The sequence below is a fragment of the Mesoplodon mirus genome, assembly GCF_964341445.2.
Source record: "Mesoplodon mirus genome assembly, chromosome: 2".
Taxonomy (NCBI): Eukaryota; Metazoa; Chordata; class Mammalia; order Artiodactyla; family Ziphiidae; genus Mesoplodon; species Mesoplodon mirus.
Window position 1 is genome coordinate 76763976 of NC_138977.1, and position 23951 is coordinate 76787926.

Genomic DNA, 23951 nt, shown 5'->3' on the forward strand with positions numbered 1-23951 from the left:
TAGGATGTTTACTGAGACATGTGTTTATCTCGAGACAAGGTCACCAACTTGTAAGCCCATGGGTTTTATTACATTAACTCTTCTGCCAGAAACTGGATGCTAATTAAGTATTCAACACACCAAGGAGCTGGATAGTAAGTAATTGGAATGAATCTACTGTGCAGATCAAACTCAACCTACTTCTTATTGTCTACATTGAAGCATGGAATAAGAGACTTTAAAATGTGTGATCTTGGGATTCCCTGGTGGCACAGTGGTTGGGAGTCCACCTGCCGATGCAGGGGACACGGGTTCGTGCCCCAGTCTGGGAGGATCCCACGTGCCATGGAGCAGCTGGGCCCGTGAACCATGGCCACTGGGCCTGCACGTCCGGAGCCTGTGCTCCACAATGGGAGAGGCCACAGCAGTGAGAGGCCCACGTACCGCAAAAAACAAAAAACAAAAAAAAATGTGTTGTCTTTGACCTGTTTTATTAAGAATCACTGTAGGTCAGGGGTTATTAAAACTTGGCTGTGCAATAATAAAGCCAATAGTTTGAGTCTTATTAGGGTTCTTTTTTTCCCCCTCTTTATATTTTATTTGTTAGAAGAGAGCATGATTCACAAGGAAAAAAATTTATAACTATGTGTGGTGATGGATGTTAACTAGAATTATTGTGGTGATTATCTTGCAATATATACAATATTGAATCATTATTTTGTACACTGGTAACTAATATAATGTTATTAGCCAATTACCTCTCAAAAAAGAAAAAAAAGAAGAGAGGATGAGTACTTTGTATCACAAATTACAACATACTAGGGGACAAACGTGAGAGGTTGAAAGTAAAATTGAATGTGTGTGTCTATTATTTTAAGCAAGGTTTCTTTGGAATCTTAGCTTTGAGAACCAGATGTACCTGGAGATGGTTACAGACCTTGAGTGGCAGCTGAAGTATTTTTTAAATTTTTTATTTTATATTGCAATATAGTTGATTAACAATGTTGTGTTAGTTTCAGGTGTACAGCAAGGTGATTCAGTTATACATATACATGTATCTATTCTTTTTCAAATTATTTTCCCATTTAGGTATTACAGAGTATTGAACAGAGTTCCTTGTGCTATACAGTAGGTCCTTGTTGGTTACCTATTTTAAATATAGCAGTGTGTACATGTCAATCCCAAACTCCCAATCCATTCCTGCCCTCCACCCTTCCCCTCAGTAACCATAAATTCATTCTCTAAGTCTGTGAGTTTGTTTCTGTTTTGTAAATAAGTTCATATAAATGATATTATATAATATTTGTCTCTCTGTGTCTGACTTACTTCACTTAGTATGATAACCTCTAGGTCCATCCATGTTGCTGTAAATGGCAATATTTAATTCTTTTTTTATGGATGAGTAATATTCCATTGCATATATATCACATCTTCTTTATCCATTCATCTGCTGATGGGCACTTATGTTGCTTCCATGTCCTGGCTATTGTAAATAGTGCTGCTGTGAACATTGGGGTACCTGTATCTTTTCCAATTAGAGTTTTCATTTTTATGGATATATGCCCAGTAGTGGGATTGCTGGGTTGTATGCTAGTTCTATTTTCAGTTTTTTAAGAAACCTCCATACTGTTCTCCATAGTGGTTGTATCAATTTACATTCCTACCAACAGTCCAGGAGGGTTCCCTTTTCTCCACACCCTCTCCAGCATTTATTGTTTGTAGATTTTTTGATGCTGGCCATTCTGACTGGTGTGAAGTGATACCTCATTGTAATTTTGATTTGCATTTCTCTAATAATTAGTTATGTTGAGCAACTTTTGATGTGCCCCTTGGCCCTCTGAATGTCTTCTTTGGAGAACCGTCTATTTAGGTCTTCTGCCCATTTTTGGATTGGTTTATTTGTTTTTTTGATATTGAGCCACATGTGCTGTTTGTAAATTTTGGAGACTAATCCCTTGTCGGTTACAAGTTTTGCAAATATTTTCTCCCATTTTGTGTGTTGTCTTTTTGTTTTGTTTATGGTTTCCTTTACTGTGCAAAAGCTTTTGAGCTTAATTGGGTCCAATTTGCTTATTTTTGTTTTTATTTCCTTTACTCTAGGAGACATATTGAAAAAGATATTGCTGTGATTTATGTCAAAGAGCATTCTGCCTATGTTTTCCTCTAAGAGTTTTATAGTATCTCAATTATAATAGCTTGTTTACTCCTTATAACACCTTAATAAGGATAATAATATTGATAGAAGCATTTTTTTTCTCACTGACAAATTATTTATTGAATTTTGTCATCAGTATGGGGTGTCTCTTGTGCTATCTTAGAATCTTAGGATTCAGGGAGGTGGTAAAGTGGCAATGGTGAATTTTTGAATCTGGTCTCCCAAAAGTACCTGCTGCTCTACCCCTGATTCTGCAATGGCTGCCAGGCAGATCACCCCTCCACTGGAGCCATCCTGCTCCATGGCCAAAGTGAGAGCATTGGCAGTGAATTGTAGACATTCCTCCTTGGTCATGCCCTCCCGGTAGGTAGCATCGACATAGCCATAGATATAGGAACTCCCGGAGCCCCCGATGGCAAAGGACTGTCTTACCATCATACCCCCAATGGGTACCGAATACACCTGCCCCCCTTCTTGAGGGTCCCAGCCCGCAATGATGATTCCTGACATCAGGTCTTCTCGGTATCAGTAACACATCTCCTTAAAGAGGCTGGCTGCCATGTGTACCAGCAGAGTCTCATTCAGCTCGATGCTGTGGAAACCAAGCTGATAAGTGACTGTGTCAGCTACTGCCTGGGTATCAGCTGCTGAGCCTGAGTGGCAGCAAAACGTACGGTCGTGAATAGGGGTCAGCTTGTCAGTCACTTGATTGGCAATGTACGACCCAGTGGTTGTTTTGGAGTCGGCTCCTAGAACCACGCCCCCTTCAAATTGCATGGCCATGATAGTGGTCCCTGTTGAGACCTCCCGGTTTTCCCAGTCGGGGGTAATGGCCTCAGGCCCCCAGGCTTGTGCCGGCCGCGCTCCCCGAGCAGCTACTAAGGTGGCCGCCATCTTCCTCCTACGGTACGGCCACAAAGCAACTGATAGAAGCATTTTGATGAATGTTTCAAATGTCCTAAGACTATTTTAAGTGATACACATAAACTATAGCATTTAGTTCCTGGGAGAACTCTGTTAAGCTAATACTATTATTATCTCCATTTAACAGATGGGGCACTGAAGCATAGAATACTAAGTAAATTGCCAAAGATTATGCAGCTTTTATTTCTAAGATGTTCTGATGCCAAAATCTCTACTGTAGAATATAATTCTTTATCAACTCTCATGAAGAGAGAAATGTAGTACAATAGATAAACTTAGCTTTAGAAATGGCAGTGAGAAATTCAGAGAATGGAGGAAGGCAGCAAGCTACTTTGAGAACTTGAAGGCCAAACTAGTCTTATGTGAAAAGAAAGAGAAATGGAACAAGAACAATATATCTGGAACTAACAGCTTTGAAATGTGGAGTATGAAAGGGGAAGATATTTTATTCATGACAAAATCAGTGAGGATTACTAAGGCTCAGAGAACTCTAACAAAGGGAAAAAAGTAGATCTCAGAGAGTAAACAAAAATGTTTCCCTAGTGGAAACCCTTTCCAAAAAGTTTACTGAGAGACTGTTTCTTAAAGTTAAGGTTGGAAGTCAATAACAGAGCAAGATACTATCTAGTTACATGACTGGGATAGTTACATTTAGTATTTATACCAGCTCTGAATAGGTCTGTGGAGAGAAGACTGGGAATTCCAGTTAGAATATCTCAGACAACAATCAATGAATATAAAACTTGTTGGAGACTCAGATTTAAAAAGCATAAGGTGATCTAGGAAACTATATAATAAATGAGTCCAAAACTAAGTGAAAATTTGGACTGATGGGGCTGTTCCCTATGTAGGAATATCCTACAAAGGCAGATTATAACAATAGGATTTGTTTTAATAATAGACATTTTGTGCTGGTTTTGATGTCACATTTTATATTATGAAATAATTAATTAGGCTATTTTTGATGCAGTATGCTGACGAACTTGTGTTTTCTTTTTTCTCTTAAAACACTAAGAAAATCAAAGTATCTTCATCTTCAGAGGTTTGAATAATGAACAAATGTACAGAAAAAAAAAGGTCCAATGAGGAAGAGAGGGCAATATTCAAAGAGGAAGAGTAGATCAAATGACTCTGATAAAAGAATATAGACAATAGAGAACCAAAAACTATCAGATAAACTGTTTTAATTAGGACAAGTACCTTAAGGTTCTCCAGAGAAACAGAATCAGTAGGAGATATATACATTTATCATGACAGTTTGGTTCATGTATTTATAGAGAATGAGAGGTCCCACAATCTTCCATTTGCTGGAGACCTAGGAAATCCAGTGGTATTGCTCAGTCTGAGTCTAAAGGCCTGAGAATCAAGAGAGCAGATGGTTTAAATCCCAGTCTCAGGGCTGGAGAAAATGATATAGCTCCACTTAAATAAACAGGTAGGAAGCAAAAAGGGATGAATTCTTCCTTCCTCTACTTTTTGTCCTATTTAGGCCTTGAAAGGATTGGAATGTGCCCACCTACACTGGGTAGGATAATCTATTTTACTGAGTCATTAATTCAAATGCTAATCTCATCCAGAAACAACCTCACCACCACATCCAGAAATAATGTTTAATCCACACACACTGACTGTGGCCAGTCAGGCTGACACATAAAATTAGCCATCACAGCAAGTGTTAGTCAGTTGGTGCCAAAGTAATGCTGTGTAACAAACCATTCCAAATCTCAGTGGCTTACAACATAATCATCCATTCTTATGCTCACAGGTCTGCAGGTGGACTGTGGTTCAATTGACTAAGGGTTGGCTTGACTGGATGACTCTGCCTTAGGTTGTGGATCAATTGTCTCACACTAGGCTACAATTAGTTTCATTCTAGGCTCTAGATTGAAGGGAATGCAGCTACCATGAGCATAATCTTCTAACAGCACAAAACCAGATTGCAAATTTATTTTAAGATTCTAATTTGAAAAATGTGTTACCATTGCAGTAGTCAAAGCAAGTCACAGATCCAAGCCCAATATCAATGGGCAAGGATATACACACTACTCTCAGTGGGAGAAGGAGGTGAATGAATATTGACTAAGTAATACTCCAGACTATTACAGGACAATACTGGGTTAAACAGTCATTAAATTTCAAGAGCTCTAAGACCATGACTTTTTTCAGATCTTATAGATGTTCTTGATTAAAGAAGTTCCTCTCTCAGAAGACAGAGTCATTGGAGCTAGTATGAGTCACACTAATTTGGAAAATAGAGTTGCAAATGGAAGAAATACAATGCCCACTGATATATCAACAAATGAGTGTGTGCAAGACTATTAAGACTTGGGCTTCTTGATTCTAGTAAATCCCAGAGCCATGAATAGAAACCTGTATTTGGAGGGTACAATAGTCTGGTTCTGTAGGTTTTAAATTTTGCACAAGTGCTTCAGTTAGCCTAATGGAGTATACCTTACAGAGAATCAGAATGGTGGTTAAATGAGGGAGTGAGACATACAGGGAATAAGTGAGGATATCCCATTAACAGAAGATAGTTCAAATTAGAATTGAGGGTGGGTAAAGATAATATTGACTGGACTTCTGGGAACTTATGCAAATTAATAGTTTTTGGTGATCTGAGGAAATTCAATATGAATATATATTTACTTAATAGGAATTTATTTATAGATTTGCCTGCATTAAGAAACTTTCATTCATTAAATACACATATGAAGAGTGGAAAGAGAATTCAAAAAGAGGAAGAAAATGATATTTGTAACATATGTTACCCTTCCCCCACAAAGAGAAAGAACTAATTCTAGAATATATAGGAACACCTGACTTTTGGGGGAACAAGCTAGACCACTAAAGAGAAAGATAAATTACTTAACAGGCAACCCATGCATACACATGCACTTGAACACACTCAAAAGCACACACATTTAAGAAAATTAATAACATATGAAAAGATATTCAATTCATTAATAATCAGCAAGATGCAAAAAAATTGAAATAAAATAGCATTTTACACTGATTGGATTGAGAAAAATGTAAAAGTCAGACAGTGCCTAGTGCTGGCAAAGATGATGATTAATAGGAATTTCCTTACATTATTGTGGAAATTTTTGCAACCATTTTGGAAAATTGTGTGGCATTATCTAGAATATTTGAAGATGAACATACCGTATGACCCAGAAATTCTACTTCTAGGTATTTGCCATAGACTTGCACTGTCCAGTACAGTAGTGAGTAGCTACATGTGGTGGTTTAAATTCAAATTTAAATAAAACAAAGCTAAAAAATTTTAATTCCTCAGTTACACTAACCACATATCAAATGTTATTTTGCTATGTATGACTAGTAGCTACCACTTTGGACTGCAGAGATAAGGACATTTCCATTATATGAACCCCAAGAGACATTTAAAAAAATAACCTTTGTAGTTCTTTGTGATAGCCATAAACTGGAAGTAACTCAAAGGTCCAACAATTTTAAAATGGATAAAATGGTTGTAGTATATTCATACAATACTATACTGCAAAGAAAATGAAAGAATTAGAGCTACACCCAACATATTAGATAAATATTAAATGAATATATTTGGTATGATTCCATTTATGTAAAAGTCAATCCAAAACAAACAAGAAAAAAAAACAAAAAAATTGTGTTATATTGATTGAGGTGGCATACATAGAAAATCATAAAGAAAAGTCAAAGAACTGACACACCTAGATACATACACACACACACACACACACACATTACATACACAGAGAAGTGGGGAAGAGAATGAATAAATGAATGAGTGATTATGAGAAGGACCAATGTTATCCTAAATTTTCCAGGTTCAGACAACCATAGGGAATAAGGAAGGAGGGAGAAATGAGAAGCTTTCATCAAATATATTATATTTAAGGAAAGATTAGGATATCCAAGTAAAAAAATCCATTAGGAAGTTGTACGTTTAAGGTTGAAATCACTGAGATTAGTTTGGGCTGAAACAATAGGTTTAAGAATCAACCATATGAGGATAATAGTCGAAGCTAGAGATTAGGTGAAAGCCTTAGGAAGTTGGCTACAGGGAGAACAAAACATACAAGCAAAGGAAAAGCAAAGGAAAGAAGGAAAGACAAATCCTCTCTAATGTACTTGTGGCAGCCTGCCCAAAAAAATTAACCCAGCATGGATACAGTGCACCAGCCATAGCTTTCCTATGTTGCAATGAAATAAATTAATCTGCATCTCCCCTGATTCTGAAAAGAAATCCTGGCATTAATTCTCTGCATGTTCGGCTCTTACCTATTTTAGAGATGAGAGAAATAACTGCTAATCTTTCAAATGTCAGCTGAAACGTCAGTTATCTAGGTAAGCTTCTGTTGTCCACTGCCCCTTGGCCTAAGTCAGGCACATTGATAAACTCTTTCATTCTCTACTTTCTCTTTGTAGCAATGATTAGAGATTGGAATTATAAATCTACAGTATGCATATGGCTGCTTTATTATAATTACCTCCTCCATTAAATTCTACAAAAGCAAGAAATGTTGTTTTAACTCACCATTCTGTCTCTAGTTCCTATACAGAAGATATACAAAACGTGTATTTGTTGAGCAACAGATTGACTGAATAAATGAATAGATGAATTAGAACATTTTTATTTGCACTGGTGGCACATATCTGTGAATGATTCTCACATCGATGGAATGAAGTAGATCCTTTCTTTATTTCTGAGTTCCTTCTAGACTTTTTCCATAATCATATACATATATACATAAAAATCTTCCATCTGTAAGACACCACACAGAGACATTAATGCACAAATGTCAAAAAGAAGGAAATAAGTCTAAGTAAAAGTCTAAACTATCAATAAATTGAGGCCAGCAGCAAGTAACTGCTCTTTCTTTGCCCATAACTCTACATTTCAAGAGTGAAATACTCAGTCTCCAGTTTTCTTGAATTCTATTCCACTCATTTGATTTTCATAAAATATTTGATGGTGTCTTCAAGTGAATTTATTTCAAAGTGCTATCAGTCCTAATGGCATTTTATCTGATGACTTTAATCACGGAGTAGAGGGTATTGAAATAATCAAGGATTTATGGTAACTGGGCTTTGAATTCACATGAAGGATTCTTTCTCTAGGAAGAGGAAAAGTAGTTGAGGTACATTGAATTCATTCATTCTTTTATTAAAATGGATTCTGAAAAGAAAGGACATTGGTCTTAGAATTTTGGAAATGTTCTTCATTTTGTCTTCCTTTTGTATTTTCAGGGAAACTGTTGTTAATTGGTGTGTTAAGCACTAATCATTAAAGATTTTGCACAATTAAATGTGAAGATTAGGCAGTTACTAATGCCCAGATTTAGATATTAATCCAGGATGTACAGAAATTGAAATAGCATATACATGTTTTCAACTCACCCAGATGTTCTGAGAAATCTTTGGAAACGTAGGGATTACCACCAGCATATTGATTTGGTGGAACTCACTTGGCTTGATAGGTCAGAGTAAATATGTTTATTCAGTATTATTTGACACAGAGAAATATAGAAAAATTCATATAATCTTACACTGCATGTCTTTTAAGGCACTTTGAATTCAATTTTTCTCACATCAGATAACTTTGAGTAGTACCTTTCTGACTTTAATTTTGGAAAAAGAATATGGTCTTCACAAACATTGTTTTCTTCAAGATTATATAAATTCAACTTGAAAAAATTTTCAGAACTTTATTACCAAGTTGATTGAAAGACATTTAAACTTTTGGAAAAGATTGAATAATAAGGCTGGATGGGCAGACTTTTTTGCAGGAATATTCTGGGTTTCTACAAATTCTAGTAAACCTGGAACTTTCAGATAAAGTTGATTAATGAAAGAGTCAATTTGGTTACGTAAAAAAATTTAAGGCAGAATAATCAGCTGTTGTATTTCTCTGTTTTGAAGTTAGGGAGAAATATCTGGATATTTTCTTAGATGTTGGCGAAGACAATGAAGCTAAATAACATGTAATTTTACCCCCTTGAGAGGAATCATATCAAAATTGTGGGCAAGAGCTTGGACATTTTACTTCTAGGAACGCTGTTTTAAACTACTGGATCAAGTTTTAGGTCCTTTTAATACTTAAATCTCTCATTGATTGGTTACCAATAGCAACAGGACATTGTAAGAGAACCAGAGACATGTTTCCTTACCAAGTATTTAGACCCTTTCTTAATCACAGTTAAGTCCACCTGATCTAATGTGTTTTGCCAGCACCAGAAGCAAATGCAATAATACAGGGTTCCCTAGTAATTCTGCCATTTGATAATTGTTCACTTGTTTTACCTGTGTATTTACATCTAGCTTTTCATCTATTTCTGAAAATAATTTGAGGTAACATAAACTTGGGGGAAAAAAGTCTGAGGAAAAGAACAGGAAACAGGTAAAATGTTTACTCTGAGTTTCCTGGCATACAAGTTAAGAAAGTCTATCAGCTACTCATATGAGATCATTATTCTCCAAAAATAGTAAGGAAAAAGTCTCAAGTAAATCTTTACATGCAAAACATGTTATTATCAGTTTTCAATAATGCTGTTATGTAAGATACAATTTTTAAATGATCTCAATATGTGAAATTCAATGAAACTTATTTTATAATTTATCATAGAGCTCTCTACACATATTTGCAATGTCTTTTTACTGTAAGTTAATTAGGGGGAAAGTAAATACGCATTCCTTCTTTTTTAATTCTATCTTCATACCACAAAGTATGTTTGGGTATATTAAGTGTTTACCTAGAACATAAAATTAGAGTTGAAGGAGATGATAAAAGTTTGGAAGTGTTCATTTCCTCATTATACCAGATGTTAAAACTTCTATGTAATACTTGGGGTCACTTTTTTATGAATAAGTTAAGATATTGTCTATGAAGGAAATTTTCTTTGTGTTTACTGGGAGACGCTTATTACCAGAAAGTAAAACCTAGTTGCAATAATAGTAAGTTTAAAAATTTTTTTTAGTTATAGAAGGTAATGAAGAAGAGAGGTTAATTTGGAATTATTAACAGCAAACCCTAGCTGTTTAAAAGTTCAAGTAACTTTTTTTAAGGGCTGTAACTTATCTGAAGCACATCAATTTACTTTCCTTAGCTATTTGTAGTATAATTGTTAGTATTATAGGTTTATTAGTTAATGTAGCTTCAGTTAAATCCCAACGTATCAAAATTGTATAAAACATCTTAATTTTTCATGCAAGAAGTAAATCAAAGGTTACAGAATGGCCATTAAATTAATTTTAAAAAATAGACCAGTCAAAGGCTACCAGATTTACCATATATTAAAATATAATATAAAGTAACTGCCAATAAAACTATGCAGTACTGTTATAGAATTGACAGATATACTAATGCAATAAAATAGAAATCTCCCAAATATATACCCACATATACATGGATGACAAAGTTGATTATTTTAATTCAATGGAAAATGTAGTTTTATTTTAAAAATTATGCTGGCACAAGTGATTATGAATCTTGAAAAAAACAAAGTTGGACCTATTCTTTACACTGTACATTAAAACTAAATTCTTGATAAATTAATGGATTAAATCACATTAACACCAACCATTAACAATTAGCAGTCTTAGAATAAAATTTAGAATATTTTATGTAAATGTTGAGGAAGAAATTGTTAACAAGAGAGGGAACTCAGAAAATTAAAGTGTGTTTGTATGTATCTATTATATATATTTATAGATATATAGAGAGAAATCTTTATAAATAAATTTTACAAATAGAAGTAGTTTTAAAATGTTTTTCCTAAATTTAATTCATGAAACTGTCAAAGTCATACTTTAACATGCCAACATTTCACACAGTTTCCACAAAAAAAGATAAATATATTAAATTGTTATTTCGGGTATTAACCAATTTTTTGTTTTTTTTACTTCAACCATGAAGAATTTAAAAGAAATCCAAGCCAAGTAGAATTATATTTAGTTTAGTTATATGTAAAATTATTTTAAATAGTCCATGGAAATTAATTTATCTATACTAGCCCTGCCTCCCAAAATGTTAGAGTACTATTTTTAAGATTAAAAAGGTTAATGATATTTCTTGTTCAAAAGCTGTGTCTGTCTCCTTATGTTATTTTAAGTCTACCAACTTTAGCCACATATTTTCCAAAAGTAAATTCAAGGTCTGACATAGTACTTTTCAAGCTAAGTCATAAGTACTTATCTTTCTATGGTGGAATTTCAGGATAGTTACAGGCATTTTTATATGTAGTTCAAACATTTCCACTGAAACAAATTCTAGCACTTAGTATAAGGGAGATGGATGTGCATTCACTGTAATATTGGGAAGGAAGTATGCATTAACACTGATGGATAATTTGTTCAGTTAATAACAATACTTTTAAAGTGTAATTTTGGAGAAATCAAGATATATTTAGTTTTTTGAGTACAAATTCATCATGCATAAATATTGCATATTTGAAAGGTCATGTAATACTTTGTTCAGAAAATTGTAGGTCTTTTCTATTATTGTAATCATGATAGTATTTAAACTAAGGATTATTGTCTGGCATAATACTATCATTCTTAGAAATAATCAGACAGATTGATCAGCTTATATTGACATAATACCTTCTGGAGAAAAGGATGCAAAGGCAAATAGGAAGAAAAATATATTTTTCTAATTATTTAGCTGAATGTAGATGTAGGCTAAACAACAACTGATGTATTCTATTGGAATGGCTAAAAAAACCCACACACAAAAAAACAACAAATTCAGACATAAAGAGGCTGAAAATGACTTTCATTCACCCTGTCTTCATTTAATCTTTATGTCAAACAAATACCCTTTGCTAGAAGCACATTTGGGATGGTCTTGGTAAGGTGTCTGACAGAATTCTGATGTAGGTGATTTTATTCTTGGGGCACACCCATCTTCCATTGTATTACTCTGTTTTACCCCCAGGCATTATAACAGAAAGTAGAGATGAAAACTGTGTCACACTTACATGGAGATTTATCAAAACTCCTCATTTCTCCATCTTCTCATTGCCAAATCCAGAAGTAAAAGCACACCATATAATGACATTAACTATTGGAAAGCTTAACAAGCAGCATCACAGTCTTAATGTATAAAAAGAGGGATGGCCGTTTATGCCATTTCAGAGTATATATTCTTTACACCCCAGAGGTATTGAACTACATATACAAGAATCTATAACATACCGCAGACAGTGTCTTTTTTCAGAGCTCAGAGAAATAACAAAGATCTCTTTTGTCCCTACATTTCCACTTGCAAAATAATAGGTAAGGAAAGCTTTTGTTATTTTGTTATAATCTATGACTCCAATATAGCTGGGATTGCATTTACCATTTTTGTTCTCCTTACTTTTGTACAAAGACCAATAGTTAGCAGATTTTATCTGAGCTGTAGGGCCTTAGTAATAAACGTCTTTGGATTCCCCTTTTGACATTTATGACATGCCAAGTCAAACCACAGTTTTATTAAAGGCTTCATGCTCACTGCTTTTATTTTATTCATTTGCTTCATTTCTATAATTTCAAAAGGCACCTATTCAGTAGAGTGTCTTGATCCATATCTAAACTGTTAAGTTTCATTTTTAAACTTTTGACTTCATGTGTTTTTATGGTCTAAGCTCAGGTGACAAATCACAGAAAGGTGTGCCACCCTGACTCGGATTTTCAGTTTTATGTAATTTTGATGAACTAGAATTACTTTCTGTTATTCTGAAAATACCTAGCCATTCAGTCTCCCAGGGATTTTGCTAAGGAACAACAGTCACTGTGCAGTTTTCTGCTCTTGCAACCAATGGAGAATGCCTCTGACAAAACAGGAATATGCTATTATTGTTTTCACTTTTGACTAAGTTCCTGTAAATCAAGTCTCTCTCTCTCTCTCTCTCTCTCTCTCTCTCTCTCTCTCTCTCTCTCTCTCGATCTATTTCTATCTCTATCTCTCTTTCAGTCCATGAATTATAGTTCCACATCTGAAGTTGCATGTTAGAGATTTATAACTGGATGCCATACAAACCTGGCACAATTTTCTCCAAAATAGTCTAAATTGAAACTCATTTTGAAACATTCTTAAATCTACTCCTAATCCTGTGTCTTTCTTTTTCTGTTGAGAGAAACAATCCTTATGGATCAAAATCTCAGTCTAACCCAGACTTTTTCCTTTACAGAGACTATTAAAATCATCTCTGATCTTATCTTTACTATCCTCACATTCCCATCTTTTCATAACATGAGTTTTATCCAGCTAAACCTTGCTACTTGTAATATAGGTATGTGGATATAAACAAAAATTGTTAATTTTTACTAAGACACCAAGTTTGAATACAAATTTGGTCATTTATTACCATTGCAATAAGTAACTTTACTTTGATTCTATGTAGAAAACTTTTCACATTCTTTTATTTATTCATGTAAGAAGTATTTATTTAATAGACTACTACTAAACCCATGGTCTATTCTGGGACATCCAGTGAAAAGCAAACAGGCAGGATAATTACCTTCATAGATCTTACAGATAATGGGTAGAGAGAGATTAAATAATCAGACAAATTATGTAATTTCAAAAGAATAATAAGTGCTATAAGGTTGTAGCATAGGATGTAACAAACACATATGACATTTAGATTAGTCCTCACTGTGGAAGAGATAGTTAAACTAAGACCTGTGTGATTAGATGGCAGTAGTTAACTGGACATAACAGCAGATAAAAAGGCCTCAAGGCAAGGAAATTCTTGGCATATTTGATGACTAACATGTACTGTGCCTGGGACGAAGCAAACGCAAGTAGCCCCTCCATAGTGTGGAGTTTTGTTCTTTTTTTTTCCTTGGAGTTTTGAACTTTTCTGTGATGAGTACAAATATTCTTTTTTTTTTTTTTTTTTGGTACGCGGGCCTCTCACTGTTGTGGCTTCTCCCGTTGTGGAGCACAGGCTCCAGACGCGCAGGCTCAGCAGCCATGGCTCACGTGCCCAGCCGCTCCGCAGCATGTGGGATCTTCCCAGACCAGGGCACGAACCCGTGTCCCCTGCATCAGCAGGCGGACTCTCAACCACTGCACCACCAGGGAAGCCCGACTACAAATATTCTTGGATGACCTCTTTCTAGAAAGAAACTTAGTCTACCACAATTAAAAAAAAAAAACTTACTTAAAAATTAATCTAATTAATTAATCTAAAATTAATATTACTCTAAAATATGCAGGTAACTGTTTTTTTTTTCTAATGAAGACATTAAAATTTTAAAGCAAAACTCAAAATTAATACTTCATAAGAGTCAAATAAAGCATACTGCTGCTTATATGTAGGTTTCAAGGACTCGGCATACTGTATAAACAAACACTATAGATACAGATTTCACTATATTTAAAATTCAGCACCTGATAAGGCCCTTAACCACACAATGTCTTTTACACTGCAAACTATGTAAAGGAAAATTTAAACTGCATAAATGAGCTTAACGTATCTATGCTGTAGAACAAAACAGAGTAAACTTAAAACATGTATCATACTCTTGACAGTAAGAGTAAGACACTGTACCAAGATGGGCCAAGAGAAAATGAGAACACATAGGGAACACCCAACAGTTATTTCAAGCAAAAAGTAGATACATTATCACATATTCCCTTTCTATACATTACTTAGTATTTATGACTCATGAAATCTTTAAATAATGTGTTGTGATATGTAAACTTTTAGTAAAGTCATGGACTTTAAAGAGTGTTTTTTACATTCAGTACAACTTATTTTAGAACCAACAGATTATGTCAGATTTCTAAATCATATTAAATAATTCAATGTAAATTTACAAAGTTCTCACTAAAGTCTGACACTGATTCAGACATTCTTTTAGTGACTAAATATATATTAAATTAGCATAGTGTGCAGCACCTGAAGACGTTTTACAAAAATAACTTTGAAAAAGATACTTAAGAGAACTGTGATTTCAAAATAACTAGTTTTATGCGTTTATCTTTGTAAAACAACTGATGGTTCAGTGCTAAATATCTCAGGTTATTTGAACTTGTTTTGTCAAAATAGCTAGTGTAAGTGATCCACTAAATACAATTATTGAAGAAAAATTCAATACATCACACACTACACTGGTAAGCACTGTATTTAGCAATGGAATCATGAAGATTAATTATTATAACTGATAGTTTTGGAAACCAAATTGTTCAAGTGGGTCATCAGGGTCTCTGCATTGTAAAAATCAAGTTGAGACAAATGAAATTCCTACTCTTTCCCTCTGTGTTCCACATTTTTCTAAAAATGATCCTTATAATAATGACTCTCAAACTTCTGTAAATTTGAGACAATGATACATATTAATTATTCCTTTTGACATCACTAATTCTTTTGAATCTTGGAATCATTTACATGTATTTTCTAAAAATTTGTAAACTACTTTTATAACTAAAATATAATTTCATCCACAATTTCATACTTTTAAATTAATCTGCTTTATCAAATTTTTCAGATGTCTGTATTTACTTATTAATATCCTTAATTCCTTGAATATTTTATTACACTTTACAAACACTATATGTATACTATATGTACAAAAATAATTAGATAACTTCAGCTACCAAAATTTTATTTCCAAACACTAGACTTTCAGTATAATTTAGGAGCATGTGCATTCCCGTTAATTGTCAGAAACAATTGAATACAAAGAGCAGCAAAGACATATAGAATAAATTCCAGATATAAGTGTGTGTATGTATAGTTGTTGCATGTTTTTTCTAGAAGACAAATATATTTAATTAATTAAATGCAATTAGTTTCCAATTTTTAAAATGCAATCATTAAAAACTCTGTTTATCTGAATTTATAAGCTCAATTTTAAAAGTAAGCTTGAAAAATACTGTCCTTTAGAAATATCTTTAGTTTTATTTATCAAAGACTGGATTTCTTTTGTTCCTTTTTTTTTTTTTTACTTTTTTTTTAAACCATCTTATTACAGATTTTCAGAAGCATTTTGCATTTTTTTAATTTTAATTTTAATTTTGGCTGCACCACGCACTGTGGCTTGTGGGGATCTCAGTTCTCCAACCAGGAATTGAACCCGGGCCTCTACAGTGAAAGTACCGAATCCTAAGAACTAGACCAGGGAACTCCCACGTTTTTCTTTTTATCTTTTCTTTTCTTTTAAGGAGAAAGTGAGGAGGAAGCTATGTCTTTTTCTCTTTGCCCATGCAATTACCCAGGAGAATACAATGCCCACAGATCTGTAGAATACTGAACCATCAGTATTTTTGTCTTTTATGCAGAATCAATTACATAAGCTAGTCTAACATAAGCTCCCGTGGAATTACCCAGGTTCTTCAAAAATCGCATAACTCACTATAGAGTAGAGGATTAAGTTTGAAGCTGCTCTGGTCTTCATCCTGGATTTGTCTTTCTTGCTCTGTGTATAATCCAGGTCAGATCACAACATACACTTGCTTGAACATTCACAGCTATAGAAAGAAACTGCTCTTATGGATGCCTTATACACTATGAGCATTTTGAGATGATGGTAAATTCAGCCCATCATCTTTGCAACATAATATTTAACATTCAAGTAATACTTCTGGTAGAAATTTATATAAACTGTCTCTAGCATAAAATTAAATAAACTCAAGTAATACAGAGAAGCTTGCTTACTAAATATCATAACTTTAAAAAGTGACTTTCTTTTGAAAGATAATAACCATATTAAAAAGATTAATAGGCTTTTAGGTATTATGTTGATACTTAGATGAAAAAAATATTGATTGTAATTTTTGTCCAGTATTAGGTTAATGATTTAAATATGGAAAACCATATTTTCCTGTTATTCTTAAAGAGAAAAAAGACAAGTTAGAAGCACTTACGTATTTTTCCCATGATCTAATAGGTGGCAAATTATAAAAGGAAGAATTGAAATCCAACACTTTCTGAATCAATAGCCTATGATATGTGTACTTCCCAAATAGATTACTAGTTTGGGTTGATTTAAGTTGAACAGAGTTTTTCTTCTTTTCCATTTAAATATGTTACTCATTCTTATACTATTCTTTAGTATATAGCATAAATCTTCTAGGGTCTAACTAACACATAATTTAGTAATTATATGTATTTTTCACATTTCACTAATGTCTTCATTTTTACCTTCATGAATATGCATTTGAATACCACAGTTAAAATTTTCAGAATTTCTTCTCTTCTAATATAGTGTGCCTATTGATTCTAATTCTCAACACAGGGCCTGCACATTGACAAAACTGTCTTTTAATATCAAATTGAAATTACTATCAGACTTGTTAACATATTAACATCTCTTAACTCTTAACTTTTAAACAATGATGTTAGATCAGATATTAGATCAGATACTAATAGAAAGATGAGATATATGCATAGTGGTCAATAGCTCCTGTTATGGATATGTTAATACTACATCAGAAGTTAAAACCTACTTAAGTAGAGTTAGACAACTGGCTACAAAGTCTCTCCAAAGTGCCAGTTCCATACTGGGTTTCAGACTTCTTTCCTGAATTCCTAAGGGAATGAGATCTATTTTTACTATTAAAGTATCAGTTATTGCCCCTCAAAAAAAAAAGAAAAAAAGAAAAAAAAAAACACAAGACCATAGCTAAGAAAGACTAATTATTACTCTCCCCTCTATTCCTGTTTTATGTGTTCTCACTATTCCCATTGACTGTAGAATAAGATCTCACTTCCTCATTTATTATTTGGTCTCCATCTTCCTTTACATCTTATGTTGGCCAGCTTCTGCCTTATATTATAATCTAATAAGCATAAACTACATGTTTTCCTAAAGGGTCCATGATGTTTCCTGTTTGCTGATCCATTTGGCTCTCACTGGGGGATTAAACTGGCTTTATTCACCAGTAAAGTGGGAATCTTGGCAGCCATGTTAGAATCCTTCCTACCTCACTTCTCTTAAAGCTTTACCATTAGTATAGAATATAAAGGAGATGAAACAAAGTATTTTTCAAGAAATTTCATTATTTCTAAAATTATTTATTTAATTGAATTATAATTAACATACAATATTATATTTGTTTCAGGTGTCCTACATAGTAATTTGATATTTTTATATATTACAAAATAATCACCATAATAAATCTTGTTACCATACAGAGCTATTACAATATTACTGACTATATTCCCTATGCTGTACATTATATCCACATGCCTTGTTTATTTTATAGCAATAAGTTTGTACCCCTTAATCCTCTCTACCTAATTCACCCATTTCCCCCCCACCCCTCTCCCCTCTGGCAACCACCAGTTTTGTTCTCTGTGTCTTTGAACCTGTTCTGCTTTGTTTTGTTTGTTCATTTGCTTTGTTTTTTAGATTCCATATAAATTGAAATTATAGGTGTCTGTCTTTCTCTTACAGACTTATTTCATTTAGCATAATACACTCTAGGTCCATCCATATTGTCACAAATGTCAAGATTTCCTCTTTTTTTTTTTAATGGCTGTGTAACATTCCATTGTATGTATATGTGCCACATTTTCTTTATCCATTCATTTACCCTTGGACCCTTAGGTTGCTTCCATGTCTTGGCTATTGTAAATAAGGCTTCAATGAACATAGGGGTGCATGTATCTTTTTAAATTAGTGCTTTTGTTTCCTTCAAATAAATGTTCAGAAGTGAAATTGCTTGATCACTAATGGTAGTTCTATTTTTAGTTTTTTAAAGGAATTTCCATACTGTTTTTCATAGTAACTACAATAGGCATTCCTACAGACAGTGCATGAGGACTTTTCTCCACACCCTTACCAACACTTGTTGTTTTCTGTCTATTTTATAATAGCCATTCTGACAGGTATGAGGTAGTACATCCTGGTTTTGATTTGCATTTCCTTGATAATTAGTGATGTTGAGCATCTTTTCATGTGCCTATTGGTCGTCTCTATGTCTTCTTTTTAGTTTTTTAAATTAATTAATTTATTTATTTTTGGCTGCATTGGGTCTTTGTTGCTGTGCACGGGCTTTCTCTAGTTGCGGCGAATGGGGGCTATTCTTTGTTGCGGTGCATGAGCTTCTCATTGCGGTGGCTTCTCTTGTTGTGGAGCACGGGCTCTAGGCACGTGGGCTCAGTAGTTGTGACTCGTGGGCTCTAGAGCTCAGGCTCAGTAGCTGTGGCACACAGGCTTAGTTGCTCCATAGCATGTGGGGTCTTCCCGGACCAGGGCTCAAACCCGTGTCCCCTGCATTGGCAGGTGGATTCTTAACCACTGCATCACCAGGGGAGCCCTCTATGTCTTCTTTGGAAAAATGTCTATTCAGCTCCTCTGTCAACTTATTAATTGGGTTGTTTCTTTTCTTGATATTGAGTTGTATGAGTTCTTTATATATGTTGAATATCAAGCCCTTACAGAATATGTCATATTCAAATATCTTTTCCTATCCAGTAGGTTGCCTTTTTTGTTTTGTTGATGTTTTCCTTTGCTGTGAAAAAGCTTTTTAGTTTAATGTAGTCCCATTTGTTTACTTTTGCTTTTATTGCCCTTGCCTGAGGAGACATATTCAAAAAATGTTGCTAAGATTGATGTAAAAGAGCTTCCTGCCTACATTTTCTTCTAGGACTTTTATGATTTCAGGTCTCACATTTAAGTTTTTAATCCATTTTGAGTTTATTTGTGTATATGTGGTAATGAAGTTGCCCTGTTTCTTTCTTTTGCGTGTAGCTGTTCAGTTTTCCCAACACTATTATTGAAGAGATTGTCTTATTTCCACTGTATATTCTTGCTTCCTTTGTTGTAGACTAATTGACCATTAGTACATGCGTTTACTTCTGGGCTCTCTATTATATTCCATTGATCTATGTGTCTGTTTTTGTGTCAGTAACATACTACTGTAGCTTTGTAATACCGTTAGAAATCAAGGATTGTGATACCTCCAGCTTTGTTCTTTCTCAAGATTGCTTTAGCTATTTGTGATCTTTTATGGCTCTACACAAAATTTAGGATTTTTTTTCTAGTTCTGCGACAAATACCACTGGTATTTTGATAGGGATTACATTTAATTGGTAGATTGTTTTCGGTAGTATGGACATTTTAACAATTTTGGTTCTTCCAATCTATGAGTACAGTATCTATTTCCATTTATTTATTTGTTTGTTTGTTTGTTTATTTATTTACATTTTGAACACATTCCAAAGCTTTATATTTTAATACCTCCTTAATTTTATATTTTTGATGACTCATTTTACATCTTTTTTATTTTATGTATCCCTTGAATAATTATTGTATTTTTAATTAATTTTACTACTTTTGACTTTTACTTTGCTACTTGTTTTATAAGAGATTGATTTACTATCTCTACCATTTATTTACCTTTTCTGGTGAGAGTTTTGCTTTCATATGTTTTCTTATTAATTAGTGCCTTTTCTTTTTAGCTTGGAGGAGTCCCTTTCACATTTCTTATAAGGCCAATTTAGTGGTGATGAACTCTTTCAGCTTTTGCTTATCTATAAAACCTTAATCTGTTCTTTAATTCAGAATGATAACCTTGCCAGGTAGAGAATTCTTGTTTGGCAGTTTTTTTCTTTCAGCACTTTGAATATGTCATGTCACTCCCTTCTGGCTTGTAAAATTTCTGCTGAAAAATGTACTGATAGCCTTATGGGTTGTCCCTAGTACATAATAAGTTGTCTTTTTTCTTGCTTCTTTCTTTTTACAATTCTCTCTTAATCGTTAATTTTTACCATTTAAATAACGTGTCTCAGTGTGTTGCTCTTTGGGTTTGTCTTATTTGGAACACTCTGGGCTTCCCGGAACTGAATATCTGTTTTCTTCCCCAGATTAGGAAAGTTTTCAGCCATTATTTCTTTAAATACAAATTAAAGAAATTTCTCTTTCTCTTCCTCTTTTCCTTTTGAAACCCCCATAATGCAAATGTTATTCCACTTGATGTTGTTCCAGGGTCCCCTATGTTATCCTCATTTCTTTAATTCTTTTTTTACATTGTGCTGCTCTGTCTGGGTGTTTTCCATTGCTTTGTCTTTCAGCTTGTTTTGTGCTTCTTTTTATTTTTAGTTGATTAACAATGTTGTGTTAGTTTCAGGTGTACAGCAAAGTGATTCAGTTATACATATACATGTATCTTTCCTTCTCAAATTATTTTCCCATTTAGGTTATTACAGAATATTGAGCAGATTTCCCTGTGCTATACAGTAGGTCTTTGTTGGTTACCTATTTTAAAAATAGCAGTGTGTACATGTCAGTCCCAGACTCCCAATCTGCTTCTGTTTTATCCATTCTGCTGTTGAACCCTTCCAATGTGTTTTTCATTTCAGTTATAACTTCTCTTCAGTTCTTTCTTATAGTTTCTCTTTGTTGGCTTCTTGCTACGTTCATCCCTTTCTTCTCCTGAGTTCAGTGAGTGTCTTTATGAACATTATTTTGAATGCTTTGTCAAGTAGGTTGCTTATCTCTGATTCATTAAAGTATTTTTCTGGGGATTGGCTTGTTCTTTGATATGGAATATATTTCTCTGTCTCCTTGTTTTGTCTGTCTCTCTGTGTTTGTCTACATGTATTATGGAAAATGGCTACCTCCATCAGTTTTTTTCCAGGGGGGAGCAAAGGCAGCTGCCTTTATTGTGGGCCATGGGCTGGCTGGTTTCACTCAAAGGCCACACACTTGATCTTGAAGTCACCATTGGCCGCCAGGTAGTTGATGGCTTCCAGGTTGAGGCAGTTGGGGAATTTGAATTTGTATCCACCAGGCAGCTGGATGGTTAACTCTGCCTTGTTGAAGCAGATGCATACCTCCACAACACTTCCAGGCTGGAAAGGGAAGACAGACTCCTGCTGCTTGGCCCCCCAAGCCCCGCCATCTGCTGTTACACATGATGGTGTTGGTGTCCCCGTGCTCACTGAAGCGGGGGTTGAAGTGCAGACACAGGTTGTTGCCATCTTTGCCCAGGTTCAGCATGAAGCTCTTGGCATCCAGGGCCACCTTGCCCAGCACCCTGAGGCACTCCCCAGGTTTGAGATTCAGGTTGCTGATGACAAGACCACAAGGCATGATTGAGGAGAGGAGGATGTTCCTGGGGCTTTGGCACCAGTTGTCTGAAGACTCTACTGGAGAGCCTTGGTCTTGAAAGAGTGGTATTCTTTAGAAGCTGTTCTGTGTGGCCCAGAAGTGCAGTCTCCTCTGGCCACCAGACCCAGGCATTCTATGGCCATCCCTCATGTGGGCTGTAGGTGCCCGCCAGCTGTGATAAGTCTGTGACTGCCATATGGGGAGGAGAGGGTTGGAGTCACTTGCCCATCCTGGGTGTGGATTGATCTATGTGTGGGCTGGTTGGAGCTCAGGGCAATCGTCAGGCTCAATTGTGGGTCAGCCACTGCGTGAGGATGACAGGACTCTGTAATCCCTGCTGACCTCCAGACCAGAAGATCCGTAGGTGTCTCCTTGGCTGTGGTTGCAAAAACTGGGGCTCCTGGTGAGTGTATAAGCTCCTTTCTGAGGAGCCTCATCAAGCCTTAATGAGGCCAAGGGGGTGTGCAAGGATGGTGTCTCCCTGCTTACAGTCCCTGGAAACACCTCCTTAGCCTCTAGATATGTGGGAAACCTGAAGCCTGTCCCTCAGGATGAAGCTCCAGGCTAAGTAAATAAGCCTTCTTCATATAAGACAGAGTTATGTTTCAGTCTGCTGTCTGTTCAGGGCCCTGGGTATGGTGGCCTGCCAAGAGCTGTCTTTCCGATTGCTCCAGTGTCATGAAGTTCAAGAACACCAGCCCCCGTGGCCCCAGGGGCAGGCCAGCCAGTAGTGTCCCCTATGCACCCCACTGGCTTTAGCTAGGTAGCTGGAGATTATAGGGGGTGGGACTTGCTCTCTTGCTTCAAGAAGGCAGCAGGAAAATGTCTTGACTGCACCCACCCCTGGGCTTCAGCAATGTAGTACAAAAGTGTTTTGTCTGTGCACATGAGTCAGCCGTTAGGCAAGGAGTGGGAGAATATTATGACTGCTTGTGTTCTCCAGTCCCAGCCAGGGGGGCAGGGGAATGTCACAGCCACGCAGACTTTAGTTAGGGAGCAGGAGAATGCCATGGCTATTTGTGCCACCCCAGTCAGGGCATGGGGGGATGCTGCAGCTGCCAGAGCTTTCCAGCTTCAGCTTTGTGTCAAGGTAGTGCATCCAAGCTCTCAGATCTGTGCTAGCAGGTGAGGTGAGGAAGACAATGGCCTCTGCCAGTGCCTCCTACGAGTATTACCACCATATTACACTCCCTGCATCCCCCCAAATGATGATTTTAGATTTGCAAACAACTCTCCTTCACAAACAGTCTCTGCAGTTTTCAAACCGCTGATATTTTGCAGGGTCTCTGAGTGAGAAGGATTGCATGTGAGCCCTTTAAGAGGGGAGTCTCAGTTTCCAATAGCTTTTTTGGACCCTTGGACATTAACCCCATTAGTTTTCTAAGCTAGGCGTTTTGGGGACTCAGCTGTCTGGTGTAGAATTCTTGGGCCTGTGTGTCTGATGTGGGGTCCCACACTTGCTCCCCCAGGAGAAAAGCCTTTCTAATAAGATCCCTCTGTATTGTGTGTGGCCAGGCCAGGGGCGGGGTTTTGGGTGAGAACTTTTCTCTGCTCCTCCTACCCATCCTGATGTAGTCCTTTTTATTCTTTGTTGTGAAACAGGTAATCAACTAGTTTTCAGGTTCTCTTCTGAGGGAATTAATCCACATGTAGATATTTATCTCTGGGAGGAGACAAGTTCAGGCTCTGCCTTTGGCGTCTTCTTAAAATGCCTTCTTAGTTGTTTATTTTTAACATATTCCTATCAAACAATATTTTTTGTGATGGTCAGATTTCTTATAAATTTTATATCTCATACATAAATTCAATCATTTATTTTTAAAAGTTTAGAGAGTTCTTACAATTC

At 35.4% G+C, this 23951-nt stretch overlaps 1 protein-coding gene and 1 pseudogene across 2 annotated transcripts; both read right to left on the reverse strand.

Annotated features, from left to right (window-relative positions):
• Positions 1-2256: 2256 nt before the first annotated feature.
• Positions 2257-3039, reverse strand: LOC309792697 (proteasome subunit beta type-6-like). The gene has a single exon (XM_082602448.1). It carries the CDS (start codon positions 3026-3028, stop codon positions 2660-2662), a length of 369 nt encoding a protein of 122 aa, XP_082458574.1. The 5' UTR covers positions 3029-3039; the 3' UTR covers positions 2257-2659.
• Positions 3040-21669: 18630 nt separating this feature from the next.
• Positions 21670-22134, reverse strand: LOC309797256 (galectin-1-like; annotated as a pseudogene). Its single transcript has one exon. The product of its transcript is annotated as a galectin-1-like (transcript).
• Positions 22135-23951: the final 1817 nt, after the last annotated feature.

Bases quoted from the DNA above. Each gene is read 5' to 3' on its own strand.
- LOC309792697 (XM_082602448.1), bottom strand. From the start codon at position 3,028: ATGGCGGCCACCTTAGTAGCTGCTCGGGGAGCGCGGCCGGCACAAGCC.